This window comes from Canis lupus, chromosome 1 (genome assembly GCF_011100685.1).
Source record: "Canis lupus familiaris isolate Mischka breed German Shepherd chromosome 1, alternate assembly UU_Cfam_GSD_1.0, whole genome shotgun sequence".
NCBI classification, from domain to species: domain Eukaryota; kingdom Metazoa; phylum Chordata; class Mammalia; order Carnivora; family Canidae; genus Canis; species Canis lupus.
In genome coordinates, this window is record NC_049222.1 from 57,539,616 (window position 1) to 57,563,131 (window position 23,516).

Sequence of the window (23,516 nt, forward strand, 5' to 3'; positions counted from 1 at the left end):
CACACGACCGCAGCGAGACCCGGCCTCGGCGCCGCGTCGCTCCTTCCCGCGGGGGCCGCAGGGTCGCGACCCGGAAGCCGGAAGCGACGAGGTTCGCGGAAGCGCCCCGCGTCCCTCCAGCAGCCGCCTCGTCCCGCCTCGGTACGCGCGTTCGGCTCTCAGGCTAGACCCATCGAGCGGGGGATGTGGCGCTGAGCGGCCTGCCAGGCTGCGGCCCGGAGAAGCCCCGCAACCCGCCCCCGTGGTCCGGAGCGGACGCCGCGCCGGGGGCCGTCCGCGCCTCAGCGAATCCCAGGCGGCGGCGGCGCGGCGGGGGGCGGGGGCGGGGGCGGGGGAGCGGGGCAGCTGCTCCGCGCTCGGCTGGCCAGGCCTCACGAGTCGAACGCGGAACTAGCGAGCAGGCGTAGGCCCGCGCGGGGCTGCTGCTCGGCAGGCCCGGCCTGGCCTTGGGCCCCGGGCCTGGCAGCCGGGGAGTCTGCGCCTGCGCGGGTCCGGCCGCTGCCCGCTCTCCCGGCGCGGCGGCGGTCCCAGCTGCAGCGCGCCGCCTGGGTGGCTGGGCGGCCCATGGGCAGCAGCGAGGGCCACGATGACAGATTACGGCGAGGAGCAGCGCAACGAGCTGGAGGCCCTGGAGTCCATCTACCCCGACTCCTTCACAGGTGACTTGCGCAGCTGCGGGCCCCGAGCGGCCCGGGGGCGGCGTGGGACGGGCCGGAGCCCTCGGCCTCCCGGGCGAGGATGGAGGATGGAGGATGGAGGACGGCGACGGCGAGGCCGCGTGGCCACCTCGCCCGCCGCTCTCTCTTCACCTTCTTCTCCCGACGTGTTCAGACCCTTAGAAGTAACTCCAGCGCTTAGTGCCCGAACCCTGGAGAGCCCGGGACGGGCTGGCGAGGCCCCTTGGAGAGCGTCAGGCCTGGAATCGGAGTCGGGTGCACGTTGGTCTCTGGGTAACTTACAGCGAACCCGAGCTTTAGGGAAAACACACGAAAACAGATGCTCTTAAGTGGGAGCAGCTTTTCCAGAGCTGCAAGAGGCGTCGGTTTTCCCCCCTTTCGTCGGGGGTAGAAGCTGCTTTTCATATGCTGGTGTTTTAAAGTTGATGGGATTCAGAGTGCTGTTGTCGAAGTCGCCCAGAATCAGTTTTTTGGGTTTTTATTTTTATTTTTTTTTTGGGGGGGGGTGTCCCTGAGATCTGTCGCTTTTCTTCGTCTTTATATTCCCTGCGAATGCCCAGTGAATGATGCGGCACGCATCTCAGTCCCACTGCAGATTCACAGGTTGTTAGGGAGGGGTAGTAGGGTAGACGTCGTCTGGCCTGGACGCGTCTGGCTTCCAGCAAGGTAGTGGAGGCGCAGGGAAGGTAAGTGGCTCGCTTGGGGTCCGGCCAGCACGTTAGCGGCGGAACCGGCGGAACCGCTTGGGGCTTGGACCCCCTCTCCGGTTCCTTCACTTTGCGGACACGTGGAACGTGGGATCTAGCTCCAGCCGGGATGAGGGGGAGCAGACGATTACTTGGTAGGTTGGGCCAATGTAAAAAAAAAAAAAAAAATCAGCATTGAGAAGCTCATTAGACGGGTGTTAAAGGCAGAGGATTTTTCTGTATTAAGCCGCGCTTCAGATGGGTTTTGAAAGTGCCGCATCGCAACCACCGTAGCCCTACGGCTTTTCCCCTGTTACACTCCGTGCCTGCGAAGTGATCGAATTAAAGCCAAGATGAGGGAGTAGAACCTATAGGTTTGTGGGATTGACAGCCCCCATCCCTTCCTTTGACTGTCGTCCGTCCCTGACGGTCAGAATTCAGAATGTAAGGTATGTTCCACTCCCATCCCTCTCCCTTTTCCTTGTTCAGCTTAGTTTTCTTAGCTCCACTTTTTGACCACTGCTTGCAATGGTAGCAAATTTTGTTCTGCTTTGCCAACAGGCAGATGTCTCTCAGCTACCCCTGTATAGCTCCAGTCCTGTTCATGTTCTCTCTCACCAGCAGTACAGCTGTGCTGTGAGGATGTTAAGGGGATGAGTGAAGAGGGGTTTGAGAGTGTCATTAACTGGGTGAGTGTGTATGGAGTCTGGCTCCCTTCTCTCTCCTTGCTTATATGTCAATGTCTAAATAAAATAGAACATAGGGTCCGTTGTTGGATATATTCTTAATCGTGACGTTTGGTCATTTCTAGTACATTGGAAATGTAATTGGCACCGTGTAGGTAGAGTTTAAGAAAGCATAAGGTATACTGTTCTTTTCTATGGACGTAAAGTATCCCTCATTAAATACTGTGCGTATAAGCATTTTAAAAAGTGATACATTTTTAATCCTAAACCAGGATTCTTTCAAATTGTACTAAGCTCTGATGCAGTTCAGTATGTGAAATTCTTGTCAGGCGCAAAAGTGCTTGAGGATTCTGAGCCAGGGTAATAAAAAACAATTTATGAATCTTGGATGCATTCAAGTGTTCTGCAGTATCAGCTGAGTCCATCCGTCTCTAATTCCTGCCACCATTCCTATAAACTTTGCAATAAATGAAGTAAAATAAGATGTCTCAATTTATAGTGTTTTTGCGTGTGTTTGTTTGTTTATTTATTTATTTATTTATTTTTTAAGGTACTTTGCCTTACTCATGATCGTGTTGTTTATGAACCCTCTCAGGGAAAAGGCAGAGGAGTTTGGGATAAAACCCTTCCATGTTTGATCTTTTGAAATCATGAGGATTTGCAAGGTTTACTGTTTTATAGCCTTCTTTTCTGTTGATGATTTCTTACCTTCCTGTTTTCATACCAGGTTAAAGGAGAGAGCTTGCTTGTGTCAGTTTGCCAAGGAACACTAATTGGCAGTTTTCTAATTTAATTTTGAATCCCATTTAATATTAGATTTGGTAAATGCTCAATGCTGTTGATGAAGGAAGTAGATATACTTTTTTTTTTTTTTTTTTTTTTTTTTTTAAATAAAAGCTTGGTGCTTGCCAGAGAAGCCTTCTTTGTTAAGCACATCATGGCCCCCCCTTGTGGATGCTTAAGAGGCAGCATCTAGCTAGCCCATAGTTCTAGCCACATAGACCTAGTCTAACCTCAGAGTTGATTGCTTGACTATTTGCAAAGAACTTTTGGTCCAGTGTTGAATTTGTTGTGAATTTTGACAAATCATAATACAGTTTCTTCTTTTTGCCTGTTCTGTAGCTTGATTGCACACTGATCCAATCCTCCTAACAACTAGTCTTCCAAAATATAAATGGACTCTCCTGATACCACATTCTCCTTCAGTAGTGCTTCACTTGACAAGGCCCTGCTAAGGTAGTAGAATTTGGTTATTTCCATTTCTGTATCAAAATCTCTGGCTATGGGGAATTTTGTTGAAACAAATTGGTTAGCTTCAGGCTAACCAAAAGTCAAGTTCCCTTAATTCTGTTTGGTCTTACAAAGAGGGGTACGTGATTCGGTATTTGCTTGTGTCAGTACCTCTAAGTAGTATCCATGAGCATGTAATAGTTATAACTGCATCTTAGAGATGGGGCACAGGTCATCTTTCAAAAGCAGTTTTTCTAAGACAGAGAGTCCCTGAGAACCACAGGGACTTATTTTAATATGGGCTATCTGGTTCTTTGTGAAAACCCTGATGTCATTCGTGTGTCCCTTTAGTGTACCTTTCAGCTATTACCTCCATTATGTCTGTCCTTAATTCTGTCCAGTTTACCATCGTCTGCGCCCGTATCCCTCAACACTTCTCCTGCTCCTCCACTGGTTCCTTCCACTATGCCCAATAACCTTATTCTTTTTCTCAAAAATATTTTGATCCACTTACAGTGGCGGAAATCTGGTATCTTTAGTGAAGGCTAATTTTATTCTAATTCACAGTAATGCATTGGAATGGGATTATTCCTTCGTCAGAGTGCTGATGAATCATTCATCGTTTCAAGTCCAATTAAGTAACTTTCTCATCCTTGTGTTAGTTTACTCCAAGCTTTGGAATATTCTTTCTTTTTTCTTTTCTTTTTCTTTCTTTTCCTTTTCTTCTCTTTTCTTTCTTTGGATTAGGTCCAGCTGTGACAGAAAACCCCCAAAAGCAGTAGTTTCAAAAAGGTAAAAGTTTAGGGGAAATGAGTGGCTCAGTTGGATAGGTGTCTGACTCTTGATTTTGGCTCAGGTCATGGTCTCAGGATCATGGGATCCAGCCCTAAGTTGGACTCCGCACTTAACGCAGTGTCTGCTTAAAATTCTTTCTCCCTCTCCCTCTGCCCCCCCCACCCCTCACGCTCTCTCTCTGAATAAATTTAAAAAGGTAAAAGTTTATTGCTTTTGCACATAAAAGATAGTTGTGTAGCTTTAGTCCAAGAATTCCTCAGGTACCCAGGCTGCTGCTTAGTTCCTTGTTATTCCTTAGATGTAGTGTCTACCTCATGGTGAAGATGGTAGCATTCCTTTCCAGTCAGTAGAGTAGATAAAGGAATGGGGGAGTGAGGGGAACAGAGAAAAATCCAAAGACAGCAGTTTCTTAAGTAAATTTCCTGGGAACTGTCAAAGGACTTCCTTGTTTCCATCTCATTAGCTGGAACTTAGGTGAGACCTAACTGGAAAGGAGGCTGGGAAATGTAGTCTTCATTCTGGGTGGTTAATATGCTCAGTTAGAAGTGGTATAATAACTAGAAGAGAGGGGGAGTAGATAGTAGGGGATATTAGCAGTGTTCTCCAGTGTCCTTTTTTGTTATTGTTGTTCCTGGCTCACATTTTTTTCTCTGTAATGGCAGCTTGGTATAGTGGATATGAGCCCTATGTCTTTGGACAAGTCATAACGTCTCCAAGCTTCAGTTTCCATATGTGTTTAATGGGAAGTAAAGAAAGTGCAAATACTTTGTAACTGTTAAGTATAAGATACTCTCTACTTGAAATTTACCATCTTAGTTGCTGATTCTTCCAATATGGCTTCACAATCCCTTGTCTTCATCAATGAACAGTTTTTATTTCCATTTCCTTCAACTGTGTGGGGGCATGACCATACCTTGTAAATACCATCTTTAGAATTTTGGCCTCTGAAAGTCCTCTTTCTGTCCATAAACTTTATAGCCCCACAGTTCTTCATTCCATTTTTTTTACTGAACATTCCTCTCCTCATGATTTCTCATGGATTAAGAGTTTATCAACTTCTTTCTCGTCTATCTTGCCTCCCTATTCTGTATGTCTCCCAAGGTCAGGCAATTCCGTGATGTTCATGCTAGCATCCCAAGTCCTCATTTACCAAATATTTATTATATGCATTGTTAGAATCTCAGTCTGTTGGGAAAAGACGTCAGATAAGTAATTTACAACATAGTGTGACAATTCTTTCATAGAGGAACATATAGGAGCACAGGAAAAAGGGAGAGTCTTGATTGTTTTGGAGAACTCTAAGGGGTGATGGGGGAAGGGGCACAGCATGTGCAGAAGCAGGACTCTGCAATAGCAAAATATATTTAAAAGGAAAGTGGCTTGGTATTCCTAAAACATAAAGTGAGTACTGGGGTCATGAAAAATGAAGCATGACAAATGAACAGGGGCAGGATTACAGAAGGCCTTGTTAGGGATTTAGATCTGATCTTGCAGGCCAGTGGTTCATTGCTCATTTTCCCCTCATAGAGCTCCACAGACCCATATAGTACACATTGTAGACAGCGCTGCCCTACCAGACCTGGATCTCAATAGTTGGGGTGCCTTCACAAATAAAATAGGCTGCTTTTGAGTATGTCTTGACCTCATGGCTACTGCTTTTCTTTTTCTCTCTGGCCCTTTTTCCTCTTTTGTTTTCCAAATTTAGGATTCTTTACAAAGCCAAGCCAGTGTTGGTCCTATTTCTCTGTTTTCTCTCTCATGATCTCATTTAGTCTGATAGCTTTAGCTATCACTTCTGTGTGTGTGACTCCAAATTAAATTCAAGCCCAACTCTCTTTAGCTCCATTTGCCGGTTTCTGATTGCATATTGCATACTCAGTGTCTCCAACAGAAAGTTCCTTGTGTCATTTAAATCTATCATCTCTGATTTTTCTTTTGTATTTTTTGTTTTTATTAGTGGCATTAACCATCCTCTGCCTGCACATTTGGAATGTAGAATCCTCCTTGTTCCCTGCTATCCCCATGGCTCCTAACCTAGTTCAGAACCTCATTAACCTTGCTGGGATGATTTTAATAGCTATCTACGATCATCGTACCTCTAGTCTTGTTTCCCCTCTTCCAACTTCTGCTCTGTTGCTAGCCTTATCTTCCTATGTTTAGAAATACAATTCTGCCCATACTGCTGTGGCTAAAAAAACTATCATTGTCCACAACTAAACTTTTTTCAACTATTTGTCTTCACTCACATATACATCCACAAAATGGAATAATTTCTTCTTTCCTATATATTCCTTAAACATTCCCACCATTATGCCCTTGCTACTGTGTTCCTGTTCCCTACATTTCTTTTCTCCATCTTTATTTCTCAATATGCCTTAATTCATAGCCTAGCTCAAATGACTTTTCCAGCTGGAAAAAACATTTTCTTTTCACATGAAACTCAATATAGTCTATTCAGTTCTTCTAGTTACTAGCTGAATAACCTTGGGCAGATTATTTAAAAGCTTTTTTTATCTCAGTTTCCACGCTATGAAATTGGGATAATAGTATATTTAATTGGTTCTAAGACATTTCTGTGTTTTAACATCTCTGAAATATGAATTTGTCTTATAATTGATTATGTATTAAAGTTTAACTGGCAGATTCTTTTTTTCTTAGTTCATAAAGTAGGGTGTATCTCATATACTTGACAGTCTTTTAAATTTGGTGAAATATGGTAACAGGGAGGAGGGGCAAGATGGCGGAAGAGTAGGATCTCCAAATCACCTGTCTCCACCAAATTACCTAGAAAACCTTCAAATTATCCTGAAAATCTATGAATTCAGCCTGAGAATTAAATTTGGTGAAATATGGTAACAGTATAAAATTGTGGTCTTGGTGTAAGAATAAAGGATCTTTGTGTAAATGCATAGTACAACATAGGCACAAAGTAGTGCTCAGTAGACGTTAGCTGTTGTTATTAGGTATAGCAAACCTTAAAGTACAACCTCATAGAATCCTAAAAGTGGTAATAAGATGGGTTGAACCCTTATTTTTATAGTCGCTGTGTTTACATCTTATGACACATAAATGCTAAAGTTGGTCATGGAAAGAAATAGAAATAAAATGCCTCAAATATATTTTATACACATTTGTCAAAAAAAAGGTAGAGTCATATTATAAAAGCTTTATGAGAATTATCTTTCAGGGACTTTTTTTAGCGTCGGCTGGACTATCTGAGGCCTATTAAAATATGAGTCTAGTGAGTTTTATCTTCTTGACAAATACTTTGACAGTAATCATAGATATTCATCATGCTTTGAGTACTTTCAAACTTCAATTAAAATGAAGTCATATGTCTTGAAAATCTTATTGATAATGAATATTTATGAAGGCTTAAGAAGTTTTTGAGTAGTTTCCTTGGTGAGTTCTTCAGAGATGTCCTTGCCCTTTCATTTCAGAAAGAGGTTGCTGAGCTGCTGCCAACCTTGACAGGGGCCAGTGCTTCCCAGGGCTGGAGTGAGGCACAGGCTTTTCTCAGGGGCTCAGCAGCAATCACAGGTGGCCTGAATTTTTTTTGTTTACTCTTCTAATGGTTCTGGATTTAAGTTTAATTTGTTTTTGTTTTTCTACTTCCATTCTATTGTTTTAACTCTTGTCATTTTTCCAGAAATTATTGAATTTCTAGATACAGCCAGGTACTGATACAGAAGTTCTCATAGTTTTTATAGTATTCTTGTGGGGAAAGAAATATAAACATATATACTATCAGATAGGCATTAGGCTGTAAAATGGTATATAAAGCTTTCTTATTTATGTAAATGTTGATTTGCATATCCTGACTTGCTTAACAAATTGTAAGAAATTTGGTATTTGGATTCATGGCTGTTTTTGTAATTCCGTGAAAGATGGTAGAGACTCAGTAATTGGTGAAAGAATAAAGTTTGGTTCTAGGGATTATGTGGGAGAAAGAAATAGTTAGAAGACACAAACTCTAACAAATTAATATTTACTGTTTGTCATAGAGGTTCTGAATTATACCTTAGGAAATATATGTTTAAAAATTAGTGATAATACTGAATATCAACAGATAGTTTCTGATGAAACATCAAACTTTTTTTTGCCATTCTGCCATTACTTTTTAGAATGTAGTTTTCCACTTTTTAGAATGTAGTTTTCCACGTATAGATGGAAATTTTGAATTGATTTGATAAAACTCTCAAAAATGTATCTGCTATAGGTATTTTTTCCTAATTAAAGATAATCCTAGATTTAAATAGAAAATTGATGAGTGTTTTATCATTTGAATGTTCTGTTCAGTCTGTATTTTTGGAAGTGAAAATACAGACTAGGAATCAGTTTCCAGGACTGGGTAGTGATATTTTGCTAATAAGAAAAGCATTTGCCTTAGGAAGCATCTTAATAACTTAATCTCTGTGTATATTTTCTTGCAGTATTATCAGAAAATCCACCCAGTTTCACCATTACTGTGACATCTGAGGCTGGAGAAAATGATGAAAGTAAGTCCAGTGTAAAATACTTGTGGTTCTCCTAAGTTGCTCTCAGCAATGATACTCATTCTGCAGCCATTATGCTGGGGAGTGAAGATGTGGAGGTGCTAAATTAGGTGCTGTCAGGAACCTAGTATGAATGTTGCATGTCTCTAATTAGCATTTACTATGTAAACATGACTTAGAAACAGAGAGAAGGTCAATGCGATATATTCTGACACAATGACTTAATTTTAAAAAGTGAAAAAGAAACATTAACAATATAACAGTTGGAGAAAAGGTAGAAGATTATTGTCTAGAACCAGACTTTGAATGTATGCATATTTCAGTGACTATGTTTTATTCCACTTCTCCATGATTGTTTTTCCTCTCTGGGCATTTAGATTGCTTATTGGACATTTGCTGTTTCAAGTTAAGTTAGATAGGGACGCCTGGGTAGCTCAGCAGTTGAGTGTCTGCCTTCAGCTCAGGGCATGATCCTAGAATCTGGGGATCAAGTCCTACATCAGGCTCCCTGCAGGGAGCCTGCTTCTCCCTCTGCCTATGTTTCTTCCTCTCTCTCTGTGTCTCTCATGAATAAATAAAATCTTAAAAAAAATGAAAAAAGAAAAAAAATAAGCCGGATAAATATCTCTCTTTATGGTTTTTCTCTCTTTCTTTAGGATGGATATTATACTGTTGTTTAAATACACACACACACATATAAAACCAGATAAAAGCCACTATTATACAACTATAGAACTAATACAAATATACTGATAGAAATAAAGCAGTTATAAAACCAATAATTTAAAATTAAATAGATTAATTTAAATGTGGCAGATGGGGGAGGATCTGAAGTTCATTTCCACTATTAGTCTAGTTCAGTTAATTTTGGAATTTGATAAAAACGTTACTTAAGGTGGTGCTAACCCCAAGGATTTTTTTTTTTTTAATGTTAAGCTAGTCAGTTAAAATTCTGCCACGAGCAATCAGTAATAGCAATTTTAGTGGCATCACTTGATAACCAAATCTGTTTTATACAATTGAAAATGAGATTAGCAAAAAAAAAAAAAAAGAAAGAAAAGAAAATGAGATTAGCACAGAGATATTACTAAAATCTGAATTAAAAAGATATAGGACACAGTCATATGCTTATATATGTATGTATATATATAGGTTTTATACACAGAATCTCAAATACAACATGAGTATCCTTTTATACTTTGTTTGAAATGTAAATAAATGTATAGAAGATACTTTAAAATATCCTTTAAAAAAATACTTTTATGATACTTTAAATATCCCAAAATGGCAACAGTGATCTCTTCATGATTATGGGATTATTGTTGATTTTATTTTCCCCTTAATGTATTTCTAAATTTTCTATAATGAATATCTATTACATCAAATAGTAAAATCAGTAAACATATAAGAAAAATCTTATTCTAGCAGTAAAAAAAGAAAGAAAATGCCATAAGATACTATGTATCCTTACTGGCCTAACAGTCTTTTTTTTTAAATTATTTTTTATTATTTATTTAAAATTTTACTTAGTTAACATACAGTGCAGTATTGGTTTTAGGAGTAGAGTTCAGTGATTCATCACTTATATACAGCACCCAGTTCTCATCATAACAAGTGCCTTCTTTAATACCCATTACTCACCTAGCCCACCTCCCCATCCACCTTCCTCCATTAACCCTCAGTTCTTTATAGTTAAGAATTTCTTATGGCTTATTTTCTTCTCCTCCCCCCCCTTCCCATATGTTGATCTCTTTTCTTTCTTAAATTCCACATGTGAGATCATAATGGTATTTGTCTTTTCTCTGATTTATTTCACTTAGCATAATATACCCTATCTAGCTCTATCCACATCATTGTGAATGGCAAGATTCCATTTTTTTTTTTTATGGCTGAGTAATATTCCATTGTTGTATATATACCACATCTTTATCCATTCATCAATCAGTGGGTATTTTGGTTCTCGCCATGGTGTGGCTATTGTTGATAATGCTGCTATAAACATCGGGGTTCATGTACCCCTTCGAATCTGTATTTTTGTATCTTTTGGGTAAACAGTGAAATTGCTGGATCATAGAGTAGTTCTATTTTTTCTTTTCTTTTCTTTTCTTTTTTTTTTTTTTTTTAAGATTTATTAATTTATTTTAGAGAGAGCAAGAACAGGTGCCTGTGTGAACCGGGGGTGAGGGCAAAGGGAGAAGAGAGAGAGAATTCCAAGCAGACTCTTAGCTGAGTGCAGAGCCCAACTTGGGACTCTCTCCCATGATTCATGAGATCTTGACCTGAGCCCAAACCAAGAGTCGAATGCTTATCTATCTGAGCCACCCAGGCACCCCTATTTTTGTTTTTGAGAAACCTCTAAACTGTTCTCCAGAATGCACCAATTTGCATTCCCACCAACAAGTGCAAGAGTGTCTCCTTTCTCTGCATCCTCACCAACATCTATTGTTTCTCATGTTGTTAATTTTAGCCATTCTGATAGGTGTGAGGTGGTATCTCATTGTGGTTTTGATGTGAATTTCCCTGATGATGAGTGATGTTTTGAGTGCCTTTTCATGTGTCTGTTAGCCATCTGGATATCATCTTTGGAGAAATGGCTGTTCATATGTTCTGCCCATTTCTTGACTGGAGTACTTGTTCTTTGAGTGTTGAGTTTGGTAAGTTTTTTATAGATTTTGGATATTGGCCCTTTATCTGATAAGGCATTTGCAAATATCTTCTCCCATTCCATAGGCTGCCTTTTAGGGTTTTTTTTTTTCTTTTTTAATTTTTTTATTTATTTATGATAGTCACACAGAGAGAGAGAGAGGCCGAGACACAGGCAGAGGGAGAAGCAGGCTCCATGCACCGGGAGCCCGACGTGGGATTCGATCCCGGGTCTCCAGGATCACGCCCTGGGCCAAAGGCTGGCGCTAATCCACTGAGCCACCCAGGGATCCCGGCTACCTTTTAGTTTTGTTGATTGTTTCCTTCACTGGGTAGAGCTTTTTATATTGATGAAGTCCCAGTAGTTCATTTTTGGTTTTGTTTCCCTTGCCTCCAACAACATATCAAATAAGTTGCTATAGCCAAGGTCAGAGTTTGCTGCCTGTGTTCTCTAAGATTTTGATGGTTTCTTGTCTCATATTTAGATCTTTCAACTATTTTGAATTTATTTTTGTGTATGGTACAAGAAAGTGGTCCAGTTTCATTCTTCTGCATGTGGCTATTCAGTTTCCCCAGCACCATTTGTTGAAGAGACTATATTTTATCTTTTTTCTTCCATTGGATATTCTTTCCTACTCTGTCAAAGATTAGTTGACTATATAGTTGTGAGTCCATTTCTCGGTTTTCTATTCTGTTCCATTGATACATGTGTTTGTTTTTGTGCCAGTACCATACTGTCTTGATGACTGCATCTTTGTAATATAGCTTGAAGTCTGGATTCATGATACTTCCAGCTTTGGTTTTCTTTTTTTCAACATTCCTTTGGCTATTTGAGTTCTTTTGTGGTTCCATACAAAATTTAGGATTGTTCTTAATAATTAAAATGTGAGTTACAAGAAAGTCGAAGTCTAGACAAAGGATCATTATGATTAGTAAGTTTTATTTTTTTATTTTTATTTTTGTGTGTGTAAATAATAAGTCTTAACAGAAAATGTTTGGCACTGCTGCTTAGTTACAAATTGCCTGGTGGCATTGAGAATTCACCAGGCTGGTCTGTAGAGAGATACTTTGCACTGATCTGCCTGTAAGAATCTCACTTCTTTTTTTTTTTTTTTTTTTTTTAAATGTTTCATTTATTTATTCATAGAGACAGAGAGAGGCAGAGACACAGGCAGAGGGAGAAGCAGGCATCATACAGAGAGCCTGATGTGGGACTCGATCCAGGGTCTCCAGAATCACGCCCTGGGCTGCAGGCGGCGCTAAACCGCTGTGCCACCGGAGCTGCCCAGAATCTCACTTCTATACAAGTGTCAGATGTATGCATTGATACAGGCCAAAAGAGTGAGTGAGAATGTATAGATGAATCAGGTTTGTTTTTTTGTTTTTTGTTTTTTTTTTTTAGATTTTCGTAGAGGTGTTTCCTTGACCCAGTTAAATTTTTATTCAGTGAAAAAAGTTGACATTGGGACAAAAATTATCATAATATGAATCAGGTTTTAAGTTTCTCTGACAACCTCTGAAACCCTATTTCAAAACTGTGTCATCTAGCAATCCTTTAGCAGTACCCTATTGGAATTGTTCAGATAGAAATGTAGATTCCAGGGCTAATGCCAGATCTTCCTCACTGGGAACTGGGTCTGGTAGAGGCCTGAAAATAAGCCCAAGGTAGTATTTTTCTGCGTATTATATTCAGTGCCTTTTGTTCATCTTAAGGAGGTTTTTAAAAAGAGTGGCTTTTATCCATGCTCTTTCTCAGACATGCAATATGATATGGTAAATTACTGATAAGTAAGACATGTATTTCATGCGTTCAACGAGATTTTTGGTATTCCCATGATTTGTTTTCACTTCATCTTTGTGGTAGGTGTTATTTATCTTTAGTGGTTGTCTAAGTGGTTATCTCATAGTAACCTTGTTTTTCTTTGCAGGAATATCTGTTGTGTTACTTTTCATTGACACATTGTAAATTAATCACTGATCCAACAAAGATGTTGACCTCTTGATACTTTACATTTAAAGATAATTTGTATCAAATTCGTATCTTCTGTCTTTAGCTGTCCAGACTACCCTCAAGTTTACATACAGTGAAAAATACCCAGATGAAGCCCCTCTTTATGAAATATTCTCCCAGGAAAATCTAGAAGATAATGATGTTTCAGATATTTTAAAACTATTAGCGTTACAGGTAAGGAAATAACAAGTCTTTTAATGGCATTTTTTATTGGCCTTAAGTATACATTAATTTCAAGAGTCAGAAAATGCTAGTAAATATGTATAACCAGTACATTGAACAGGGAGAATTCATGTTATCTCTCTCTTTAAACATATACATACAGATATAAATATTCACAAAGCATCTTTATTTTTGTTTCCCACTGTACATTTAAAATTTGAGTAAGAGAAGTTGTCTGTATATCCCTGTTCGAAACTCAATCAGCCTCATGACTTTTAGTTAATCAGATGTCTGATAGGTACTTTAAATTTAAATACAGTTTTTATCTGCTTCTCAGAATGTCCAGCCCCGTATGCAGTTAAAAATTCTGACTTTTAAAAAAATTAAAACTTCCAACCCCTCTGACCTGTTGTAGTCTAGATTGCCTGCAGTCTGGGGAGAGGACTGATACTTGTTTTGTTTCTTATTATTTTTCCTTCTCCTCAAGCTTACAACCAGGATTTATGATCCCTCTGAGAGCAGGGGTTGAATGGAAGAAAAAAATAGGTATTGGAAAGTTCTTGGCTAGTAGAAGAGCAAGCTAAGGGTCATGGAAGTGACAGGGAGAGAAGAGGGCAATATTTTCTTCCAGAACTTCTAGTCATACTAAATTTCTTGAGCTTAGAATTTGAAGTTAGTGATATTATGTGATGGAACTAAACGAATTAATTCCTAAAGGATCTTCTGAACTATTTTGAAAATATGGTCTTGCTCCTGGTTTGGGAAGCTGTTGAGGAGTTTTAAGCAAGATACTGACTGGATTAGTTATGTTTGTGTGCTAAGTGGCCAGAGAAGTTGATTTTGGGGGTGACAAGACCACAGATTTTAAGAAAGCCAGTTAGGGATTTCTTTTAATATTTGAAGTTGAAGATTATTGAGTCCTGGGTTAGGATAATAACAATGTTGACAGAACAGTAGGCAGATTGAAATGACATTTAAGAATAGATTAGAGGCAGTGATAGAGCTTATGATGGGATGTGAGTGATCATGCTGGGTGGTTAGTGGTTTGGATCTCTGAGTTGGGGAACATAGAAATAGGTTTTGTAGAGAAGATGATGGTTTCAGTGTTGACATGCCTGTGAGACATTGTATTGCTGTCCACTGGGCAGTTTTATTATGTGTTCGGCACTCAGGAGAGAAGTTTGTGTAGTCAGATTTAGGATGGTTAGCATGGAGACACCACAGAGAAGCCCCAAGAAGAGAATCACAGGAGCCAGCTGGAAGTCTTGTATTCGGAGAGGGCCTAGGAGCTGAAATACCTGCTCAACTTCCGCTGAGGCCAGCTCTGTCAAAGGAGTGGTTGGAAATCTCTTCTCTTTCTAGAGTGAAGATTCTGGCTTGTATATTTGGGTATTTTTTTGTTTTTTTTGGTCTATTTTCTTCAAACTGTATTTTGTTTCTATGGATAAGCAAGATATCTTGTTTTACTTTATTCTGCTTTCAAGTAACCAACTTCCAAAATAGCTTCTGACTTACAGTTGACCCTTGAACAACACAGAGGTTGAGGGAACCTGACCTTCCACATAGTCGAAAATCTGTGTGTAACTTTTGACTCCCCAAAAACTACTGCTAACTGGCAGGAAGCTTTACCCATAACATAAACCATTGATAAACACATGTTTTATATGGTATATGTACTATATACTGTATTCTTAAAGTATGCTAGAGAAGATGTTATTAAAAAGTCATAAGGAAGAGAAAATACATTTACAGTACTATACTGTATTTATTGAAAAAAAAAAAGATATAAGTGGACCTGTGCAGTGCTACATCCAACCTACATTGTTCAAGGATCAACTGTATATATCTCTTTCATGAGTTGGAGAGCTTTATTATATTTGATTTTAAGCCATTTCAAATTGAAGAAAAAAAGGTAGGTAAAGATAAATCACAAAAATACCTACATTCTTTATTATTCTATATTAGGAAATCACTTTGGTCTCAAGATTCAGTTCATTGTCACAGCTCTTAAAATATCCCAAAAGATCTAAATCATGAAAATATGGTGGAGAACTTATGTTACTAGCTGCTGTAGGAAAAGGTTTTCTGAATTCTGATTATTAAACAGAATTTAGTAAGACAGATACGTGTTTTAGGTTGGATGTAGCAAATCACATGTCTTTTAAAATTTATTATATAGTTATTCATATATATGTGCTTAATTCTTTTTTTCCCACTTTTTAAAAGATTTTATTTATTTGAGAGATAGAGTGAGTGAGCGAGCACAAGCAGGGGGGAGAGGGAGAGGGAGAATCAGACTCCTGACTGAGCAAGGAGCCTGACATAGGGCTCAGCCCCAAGACCCTGGGATCATGACCTAAGCCCGAGGCAGACACTTAATGGTCTGAATCACCCGCATCCCCGTATGTGCTCAATTCTTAAATGATCATTTATCTAGATGTCTGAATTTATGGTGTAACTGAATTAGTAATTAGTAATCATATTATAAATGTATGGCATTTAGCAATTATGATGAAACAGTTTCATTGATTTTTTTTTTTTAGTTTTCCTCAGAAGTATGTTTCTCACTACAACCTTTCTTTTGGTTACATAGGCAGAAGAAAACCTTGGTATGGTAATGATCTTTACTTTAGTGACAGCTGTGCAAGAAAAATTAAATGAAATAGTAGATCAAATAAAAACTAGAAGAGAAGAAGAAAAGAAACAAAAAGAGAAAGAGGCAGAAGAAGCTGAAAAGGTATATTATAAAGTTAAGTTTTTTCCTTATTCTTTATATCTGTTTTGTGGTTTTTGTTTTGGGGTTCGTTTGTTTTTTTGTTTGTTTGTTTTCAGTTTTTTGGTGGGTTTTTTTGGTTTTGGTAATTTTTCGGCAATCGCAAAATAAACAAAAGTAAATTTTATTTAAGATTTGTTAAATAAAATGTGAGAAGTCCCTTACTGCATTGGTCACATAGCATGGATAATTATCAATAAAGACTAGTAAAGGTTAATAGAGCTCATGCAGGTAAGATCAAGAAATATGCATTATTTCTTTATAAATGATAATTTTATTATAAATTATAAGTGTCTCATTTATGTGATCACATGTCCTTTTTATTTTCTAAGCAATTATTTCATGGCACTCCTGTCACAATTGAGAATTTCTTAAGTTGGAAGGCCAAATTTGATGCAGAACTCTTGGAAATTAAAAAGAAACGAATGAAAGAAGAAGAACAAGCAGGAAAAAATAAATTAAGTGGTATGACTCATATCTCCGCCCCCCCCACCCCAAGCCAGGCTGTTCTATATTCTTACATTGCAAGAGGATCTCATTTGGACAGATTTCTATAGAAAAATAATGTACTTCGGTATCTAGGACAAAAAGAGAAAGCATTCTGTCTACATGATGATATTACTTCATACATAATTTTTTTTTAAGATTTTATTTATTTATTTATTCATGAGAGAGAGCGAGAGAGAGGCAGAGACACAGGCAGAGGGAGAAGCAGGCTCCATGCAGGGAGCCTATCGTGGGACTCGATCTCAGGTCTCCAGGATCACACCCCAGGCTGAAGGCGGCGCTAAACCACTGGGCCATCAGGGCTGCCCTTCATTCATAATTATAATTAATTTTATGGCTTATCTCTGATCTAAATATTGCAGTGGAAAAATCTTGAGATATGGCTACCATGGCATTCAGAATCACAAGTGTAGGAAGTGGTAGAGTCAAATGCATTTGTTTTTCTAGGACTCTAAAGGCAGACTGGGTTTTCACTTGTTCATTTCAATGCAGATACCTATCTCGTGCCTCTTAGCTACTTACTGAATTGATAAATTTATTGAAATTCACAGAAAAATAGGTTTTCAGACTTCTTTTCTTGAATTATACTTTTTAAAGGATTGTAGGGACAATGGAGGAAAACTGGAAAGGCGGGAAACTGGAACATATAGAAAAAATATGTTTGAATTAAACATTTATTTCTTTTAGGGAAACAGCTATTTGAAACAGATCATAATCTTGACACATCTGATATCCAGTTTTTGGAAGATGGTAAGATAATACTAAGATTCCACATGTATATAATGCACTGTTTTTAATATTAAACTGTGAAAATCAGAGTGTAATGTAAAATTTTCCTTCCAAGGCTATAAACAAATACATTTTTTTTTTTAATTTTTATTTATTTATGATAGTCACACAGAGAGAGAGAGAGAGGCAGAGACATAGGCAGAGGGAGAAGCAGGCTCCATGCACCGGGAGCCCGATGTGGGACTCGATCCCGGGTCTCCAGGATCGCACCCTGGGCCAAAGGCAGGCGCCAAACCGCTGCGCCACCCAGGGATCCCCAAACAAATACATTTTGAAGAATAAATTGTAATTTTTGATCATTTTAAACACTAAACTATAGCAATGTATTTTTTAAAATTTTCTGATAATTTAAGCCACATCAAAGATGGCAGTAAACAGTTATGGTCACATTACTCTCTAGGAACTAGCAAACCAGGCCAATGTAACTTGACCTAGTTTACTCAAATTTCTAGTATCAGAAGTCATGGAACTTTATAGAGACCTCAAATCTGGAACTCTTCATGCACTCTACCCAGAAATCTATGTTTCATACTAAGAAACATACTATGTTTCTTACTATCTGAAGCATCTAGTTCCTTATGCTTTGCTTTTCCTTTTTATCCTAAACTTTATCCTCTTTCAATCTTCTGTCCATCCATTATTCGTCCATCCGTAGATATTTATTGCACCCCACTATAAGCCAAGCGTTGTCCTGGCTGCTGCTGATACAGCAGCAGAGAACGGTGTAGACAGTCCCTGCCCTCATGGAGCTTATGGCCTATGTGTGTTCCTTTAACTGGGCTCCATACTCAGTCACACTTCTGATAGCACCCTAGAGTTCTGCACTTCATTAGCTTTCTTCGAGCTTATCTTGCCAGTTGGTGATCCTGAAGCATCTAGCCTTTCAGCCTTGTTCCTGGACTGTCTCCTGGAAAAGGTTAAAACAGTGTTGTTATGGCCTCAGTGCTAAATTAAATTGCTTCTTAACTTGAGCTGCGCCCTTATTGACACTCAGCATTTTGTTTTATTAATCTCTTACCACATTCTTGCTCCAAGATATTTATTAGTCTCAAACAAACAACCACAAACAAACAAACCCAGCAAGGCTGTCCTCATGTATCCTCCTCTCACTTTATAGCTCGTTTTTCTCCTATTTTATTGAGAAATTCTCAACCAGAAAGCTGTATCTTATTCTCTCTTGCACTTTAGAAGTTTTCCTGTCTTCACTCATCCTTGACTCCTTACCCTATCTAATGGATCAAATATCTCTTCATATCCAGTAACTCACCAAAAATTCTCCATTGATTCCGCTTCAGAAGTGTCTTTTCCAGACATTTTCAACTCTTTCCTCTTAACCGGAAGATTTTAACATTTTCCCTGGGTGTTTGTGGTGGCTTCTTATATTGTCTCCCTGCTTCAGTCTCTTCCTCTTCCTAGTGCCTTTAGTCACTGCCCCAGAGGTGGCATTTCTAAAATTCATGTTTAATCATGATATTTCTCAAAATCTTTTGATTGCTCTCTACTGGTTAGAGGAAAAAGTTGACCTACGCAGTCCTTCAATTTCGCCTTCATCTATGATATATCCATATAGTTTTCCTAAAGAATCTTGTGTTCCAATTAGAAATATTCAAAGTCTTATTTAAAAACAAAAACAAAACCCAAAGTCTTATTTTTTCTTTCTTTCTTTCTTTCTTTCTTTCTTTCTTTCTTTCTTTCTTTCTTTCTTTCTTTCTTTCTTTCTTTCTTTTTTTTAAGATTTTATTTATTTATTCATGACAGACACAGAGAGAGAGGCAGAGACATAGGCAGAGTGAGAAGCAGGCTCCATGCAGGGAACCTGACATGGGTCTCGATCCCGGGTCTCCAGGATCACGCCCTGGGCTGAAGGTGGCGCTAAACCGCTGAGCCACCCGGGCTGCCCTTATTTTTTCTTTCTGACTTTTGCTATGATTGCTTAATCCTGACACCTTTTCTTCTTGGTGGATTAAAATTTATCATAAAGGTATTTTAGATGTCATCTGTTTTGGGAAGTCTTTCCTGGCTCTTCCAGAATCAGCGAGTTATTCTTTAGCCTGGACTTAGGAAAGTTTAATTTTATTACTTAACTGCTTTTAGGGATAAAGCAAGACTCATTCTCGTTGAATTGAATATCAGTGGGCTAACGTCTGACAGGAAAGGAAGATGAACAATTTCTGGTGATTTAAGAGTACTATAATATCCTGCCTTTATGTACTTTAGATGCACTGAAGAGTAAAGATGTTTAATGCAAGGCTGAGGTGTTGCTTCCTAAAGGGCTCAGATATTTAGAATTTGAGAAGGGCATACCATTGGTCATAAGCGGAACTATCTGAGAGTAAAGATCAAGTTATATCTATGAATTAAATAACAAGTGTGGTTGAGTTCTAGTGACGTACATATCTACCACTACTAGAAGTGATAAAACTCCTGGCTCAGGCCCCATGGTCAGTGATAATCAACTTTGCGTAACCAGGGCAAACCATTGTCTTCAACTTATAACATGCCACATAATAAATAATGCATTCTAGGAAAGCTTTTTTTATAACTGGATTTTTTTTAAAACTGGAAGCCTAAAGTGTCTCTTAAAATGTATGTCTTTGCTGACTAATACAGATCATTGTTATTATGATTTGCGGTAGTAGTTTAGGATTTCCTCACTGGCACCTCACTTGTACATTTAGAAGTTTGTATTTGGTGTTACCAGTGAGTTCTATCTTTTATTCCTAAATATTAGACTGAAGGCGAAATCTTTTGTCTTTCACAGCTGGAAACAATGTGGAGGTAGATGAATCCCTATTCCAGGAAATGGATGACTTGGAGCTAGAGGATGATGAGGATGATCCAGACTATAATCCTGCTGACCCAGAGAGTGATCTGACTGACTAATGGACTATCCCCATCTACAGAGAGGTGTGACTGCCACAGCATCTGTGGCTGTGTGGAGGTGTTGATTTTCCTTTCTTTTTTTCTAAGAAAAAATAATTTTCAGGAGAATATTCTTCTGATAGCTTTCATCATTGAACTTAATAAACTGACCTTAAAGTTTCAAATATAAAATGTTCAGTTCCTCTTATTGGTAGGAATAAGGTCTATTTGAGGATAGAATGCAGCTATGCGCAGGTGTGGATTCATATATAAGGAATTGTAATAACTTGGGATTTCTGTGCTGAGGACAGTGGTGGTTTATGCCTCTGAGTACCATCATTAATATAAAATATTAGAAGACAGAAGTGAAGAGAACATTAAACCTGCGGAATTCTAGCCTTTGGGCATGATAAATTTAAACCTTTACAAAACCAGAAAGCTAAATTATATTCAGGATTAAAGTGGACTTTAGTCTTATGTTAGTATTTGAATCAGCATCCTTTATGGAGTTATTAAAAGGTATGCATTCCTAGGCCCTCCTCAATTTAGGTTATTAAACACTGACCTTAATCTGAATTTTAAAACAGTGAGATCTCATGCCAGTGACACAGATTATTCCATTACTTACTCCTTGGTAAGAATCCCTGTTCTGTAGTTGTGAAATATATATATTGTGTTGTTCCAGTACTTTTCTAGTTTAAACAGTCTGAAAAGATCTGAATTCTTGAGGTTATACACTGTCTGCAAGAGAACACACATCTACATTAATACACGTATGAGACCTTCTTGTAATAATTTGGAATGGTTGACATGAGGATTTCAGGTAGGAAAGCCAGGCTTCATGCAAGTTATCCAGTCACTGTAGTTTTGGAGAATTGAATCTTAATCCTAACAGGAAATTACTGTGCTATTGCAAATCACTGCCTTCTTTCAAAAATGCCTATACTACATATCCACAAGCACAAGCAGTACCACGTGTTTATTTTTGGAGTTAGACCTATTGCTAAAATCAAATTATTTAAGACAAAACTATCACTGAAGAGTATAATTCTTTTTCACTGGCTTTGGTTCCAACCAGTAAAAGGGAACAGCAGTAGTGTTCAGCATTTCTCTGCAGAGACAAGTCTAAAAGTTTCTTTTGTGTGAGAATTAGCTTTTTCTAAGGAGAGATCCTTTCTGAAGCTGATCAGTAGATGCATTAAGAACTTAAGAGCAGTTTAATTAAGGGTAAGATAAGCAGTGATGAACAATGTAGCACCGAGGTCAATGAAGATTTGACCTTAAAGTGTCAAGAGTGAGACTACCTCCTCCTCACACATGATTTTTTTAAAGTATTAGCTTTATATATTTTCTGTGGGTATTGAAGTGGATTCTGTCTTTGTCATTTCAGAATGTAGGCAGAACCTAATGTACGGAAATGAAGACAAAGAGTTAGTTCTAATGATACTCCCAAGTATTTTCATCTGGAATAAATATTAATGTTAATATTTCTTTTATTTTCTGGGAATTAATGAAAGACTCTACTTCTCAGACTGGAGCACACATGATCCCAGGATGTGCAAAAAGCATGACTGGTGGTATGTGAAGCAATAATTGGCCATCTCAGATTACCAATTTTGCTCTTGGATTTGGGATAATTTTTGCTCTGGTTTCTCTACTTATGCTAAATTGTATAAAATATTCTAAGATTAAAAACAAATATAAATATGTGTATTCTCTGCTGTATCCCTATGACAATATCCGGCACTGAATAGGCATCTAATATTTGTTGAATGAGTGAATTATGGAATAGAATGCAAAATTGTCATGCATTTTGAAGGTAAAACATTGACAGAAGAAATGTTCTATTTGCCACCTGCAGCTTTGAAGAATGCTTCTGGATTCTGCATTAACTTCAAACACATCTAAAAGGCTACATGAACATTTCCTAGTTGAGATAACATCAGGAAGAGTATGAATAACAGGTCTTGTGGGTGTAAAGGATGAGTTCATTGATTGTACTGTCACCAGTTCCAAAGGTATATGTGCCAAGAAGCAAAGAGACACATTCCTGGATTCCAGGAGAAAGGAGATTGTGGGTTTTCAATATTTATGTGCTAGCTCACTGTTTGTATTAGAACACAAAGTAGGTAACTACCTCAAGTAGCTCATAGTGTTTGTCCTTCAGAGATCATACGTGTCAGGCAGCAAAGGTAGCCATTGTATGATTATACATTAAAATGGGTCACAACTTCGGAACTGTAAGGAGTAATTTTAGAGACCGTGGAGATCTAACATGATAAGGAAAGTTTTTCACAAGTGATACATGGAGTAGGAGTCCATAGGAATGACATTAGTTTGTTTGCTGCCTTAGGCCCTATGTCAGAGTGAGAGATGCAGAATGCTGCCAAAAGGTCTATTATGAAGTTTATAGCCTTCTGTTTCATGTCAACTTTTTTGGGCAAAGGACTTGGAAAGAAAAGGGATGAGATAGGTTGGGAATGCACAATTTAGTGCACTTTCCATTAATAAGAAATGGAAATATGCTAGAAACGTTTCAAGGATATTGTAAGGGATATCAAATCAAAATTTAAATAATGGCTGTGCAGAACCATTTTGGCCTCTGAGGTAAAAGGAATCAATAGTAATTACCTAAAATTTACTTATTTTATTTATTTTGGATTTTACATTAATCTTTATTTTTTAAAATACTGCATTAAAATATTATTTATCTTAATAACTGAGTTTTTGGTTCCTCTTTAAATTTTACACCTAAGATCAGTGCCTCACTTGCCTGCCATAGTCCATGATAGCTCCAAAAAGCTTTCAGGGTTCCCTGACCTCTATCCTAAGATTATTAACGAGAAAGGCCTGGAGGTAAAACCATGTGGAGTTTTAGGTAACGGGGGGCTTCCTTATGTAAATGAAGATGCTCAGAAAACAACAAATAGAATGAGCCATATCAGCTTCAAGCAGATATTTAAGCAAAGCAATTAAGGACCTGGAGATTACTAGACTGTGGGCTACTGCCACATGCCTAAGACATCAAAAAATAGGTTATAGTTGGGCACGTGGTTAGCTCAGTTGGTTAGGCAGTTACGCGTCTGCCTTTGGCTCAGGTCATGAGCCCAGGGTCATAGGATCAAACCCTGCATCAGGCTCCCTGCTCAGGGGGAAGTCTGTTTCTCCCTCTCCATCTACCCCTCCCCACAGCTTGTGC

General features: G+C 38.5%; 2 protein-coding genes across 4 annotated transcripts in view; one reads left to right on the plus strand and one right to left on the minus strand.

Annotated features, from left to right (window-relative positions):
* Positions 1-297, minus strand: part of TRAPPC3L (trafficking protein particle complex 3 like) — a 65,074-nt gene extending 64,777 nt beyond the window's left edge. For both annotated transcript variants that reach the window (XM_038526627.1, XM_038526625.1), the window contains exon 1: positions 1-297. The gene's annotated coding sequence lies outside the window, so the exon portion shown is untranslated.
* On the plus strand, positions 151-23,033 carry RWDD1 (RWD domain containing 1). Of its 2 annotated transcripts, none has more exons than XM_038526623.1 (7): positions 151-659; positions 8,508-8,573; positions 13,268-13,398; positions 15,980-16,123; positions 16,492-16,624; positions 17,354-17,416; positions 20,217-23,033. In XM_038526623.1, the coding sequence occupies exons 1-7, from the start codon at positions 587-589 to the stop codon at positions 20,336-20,338; spliced, it is 732 nt and encodes a 243-aa protein (XP_038382551.1). In that variant the 5' UTR covers positions 151-586; the 3' UTR covers positions 20,339-23,033. The 2 variants fall into 2 exon arrangements, with proteins under 2 accessions (XP_038382551.1, XP_038382550.1); XM_038526622.1 differs by lacking the exon at positions 151-659 and adding an exon at positions 7,515-7,614.
* Positions 23,034-23,516: the final 483 nt, after the last annotated feature.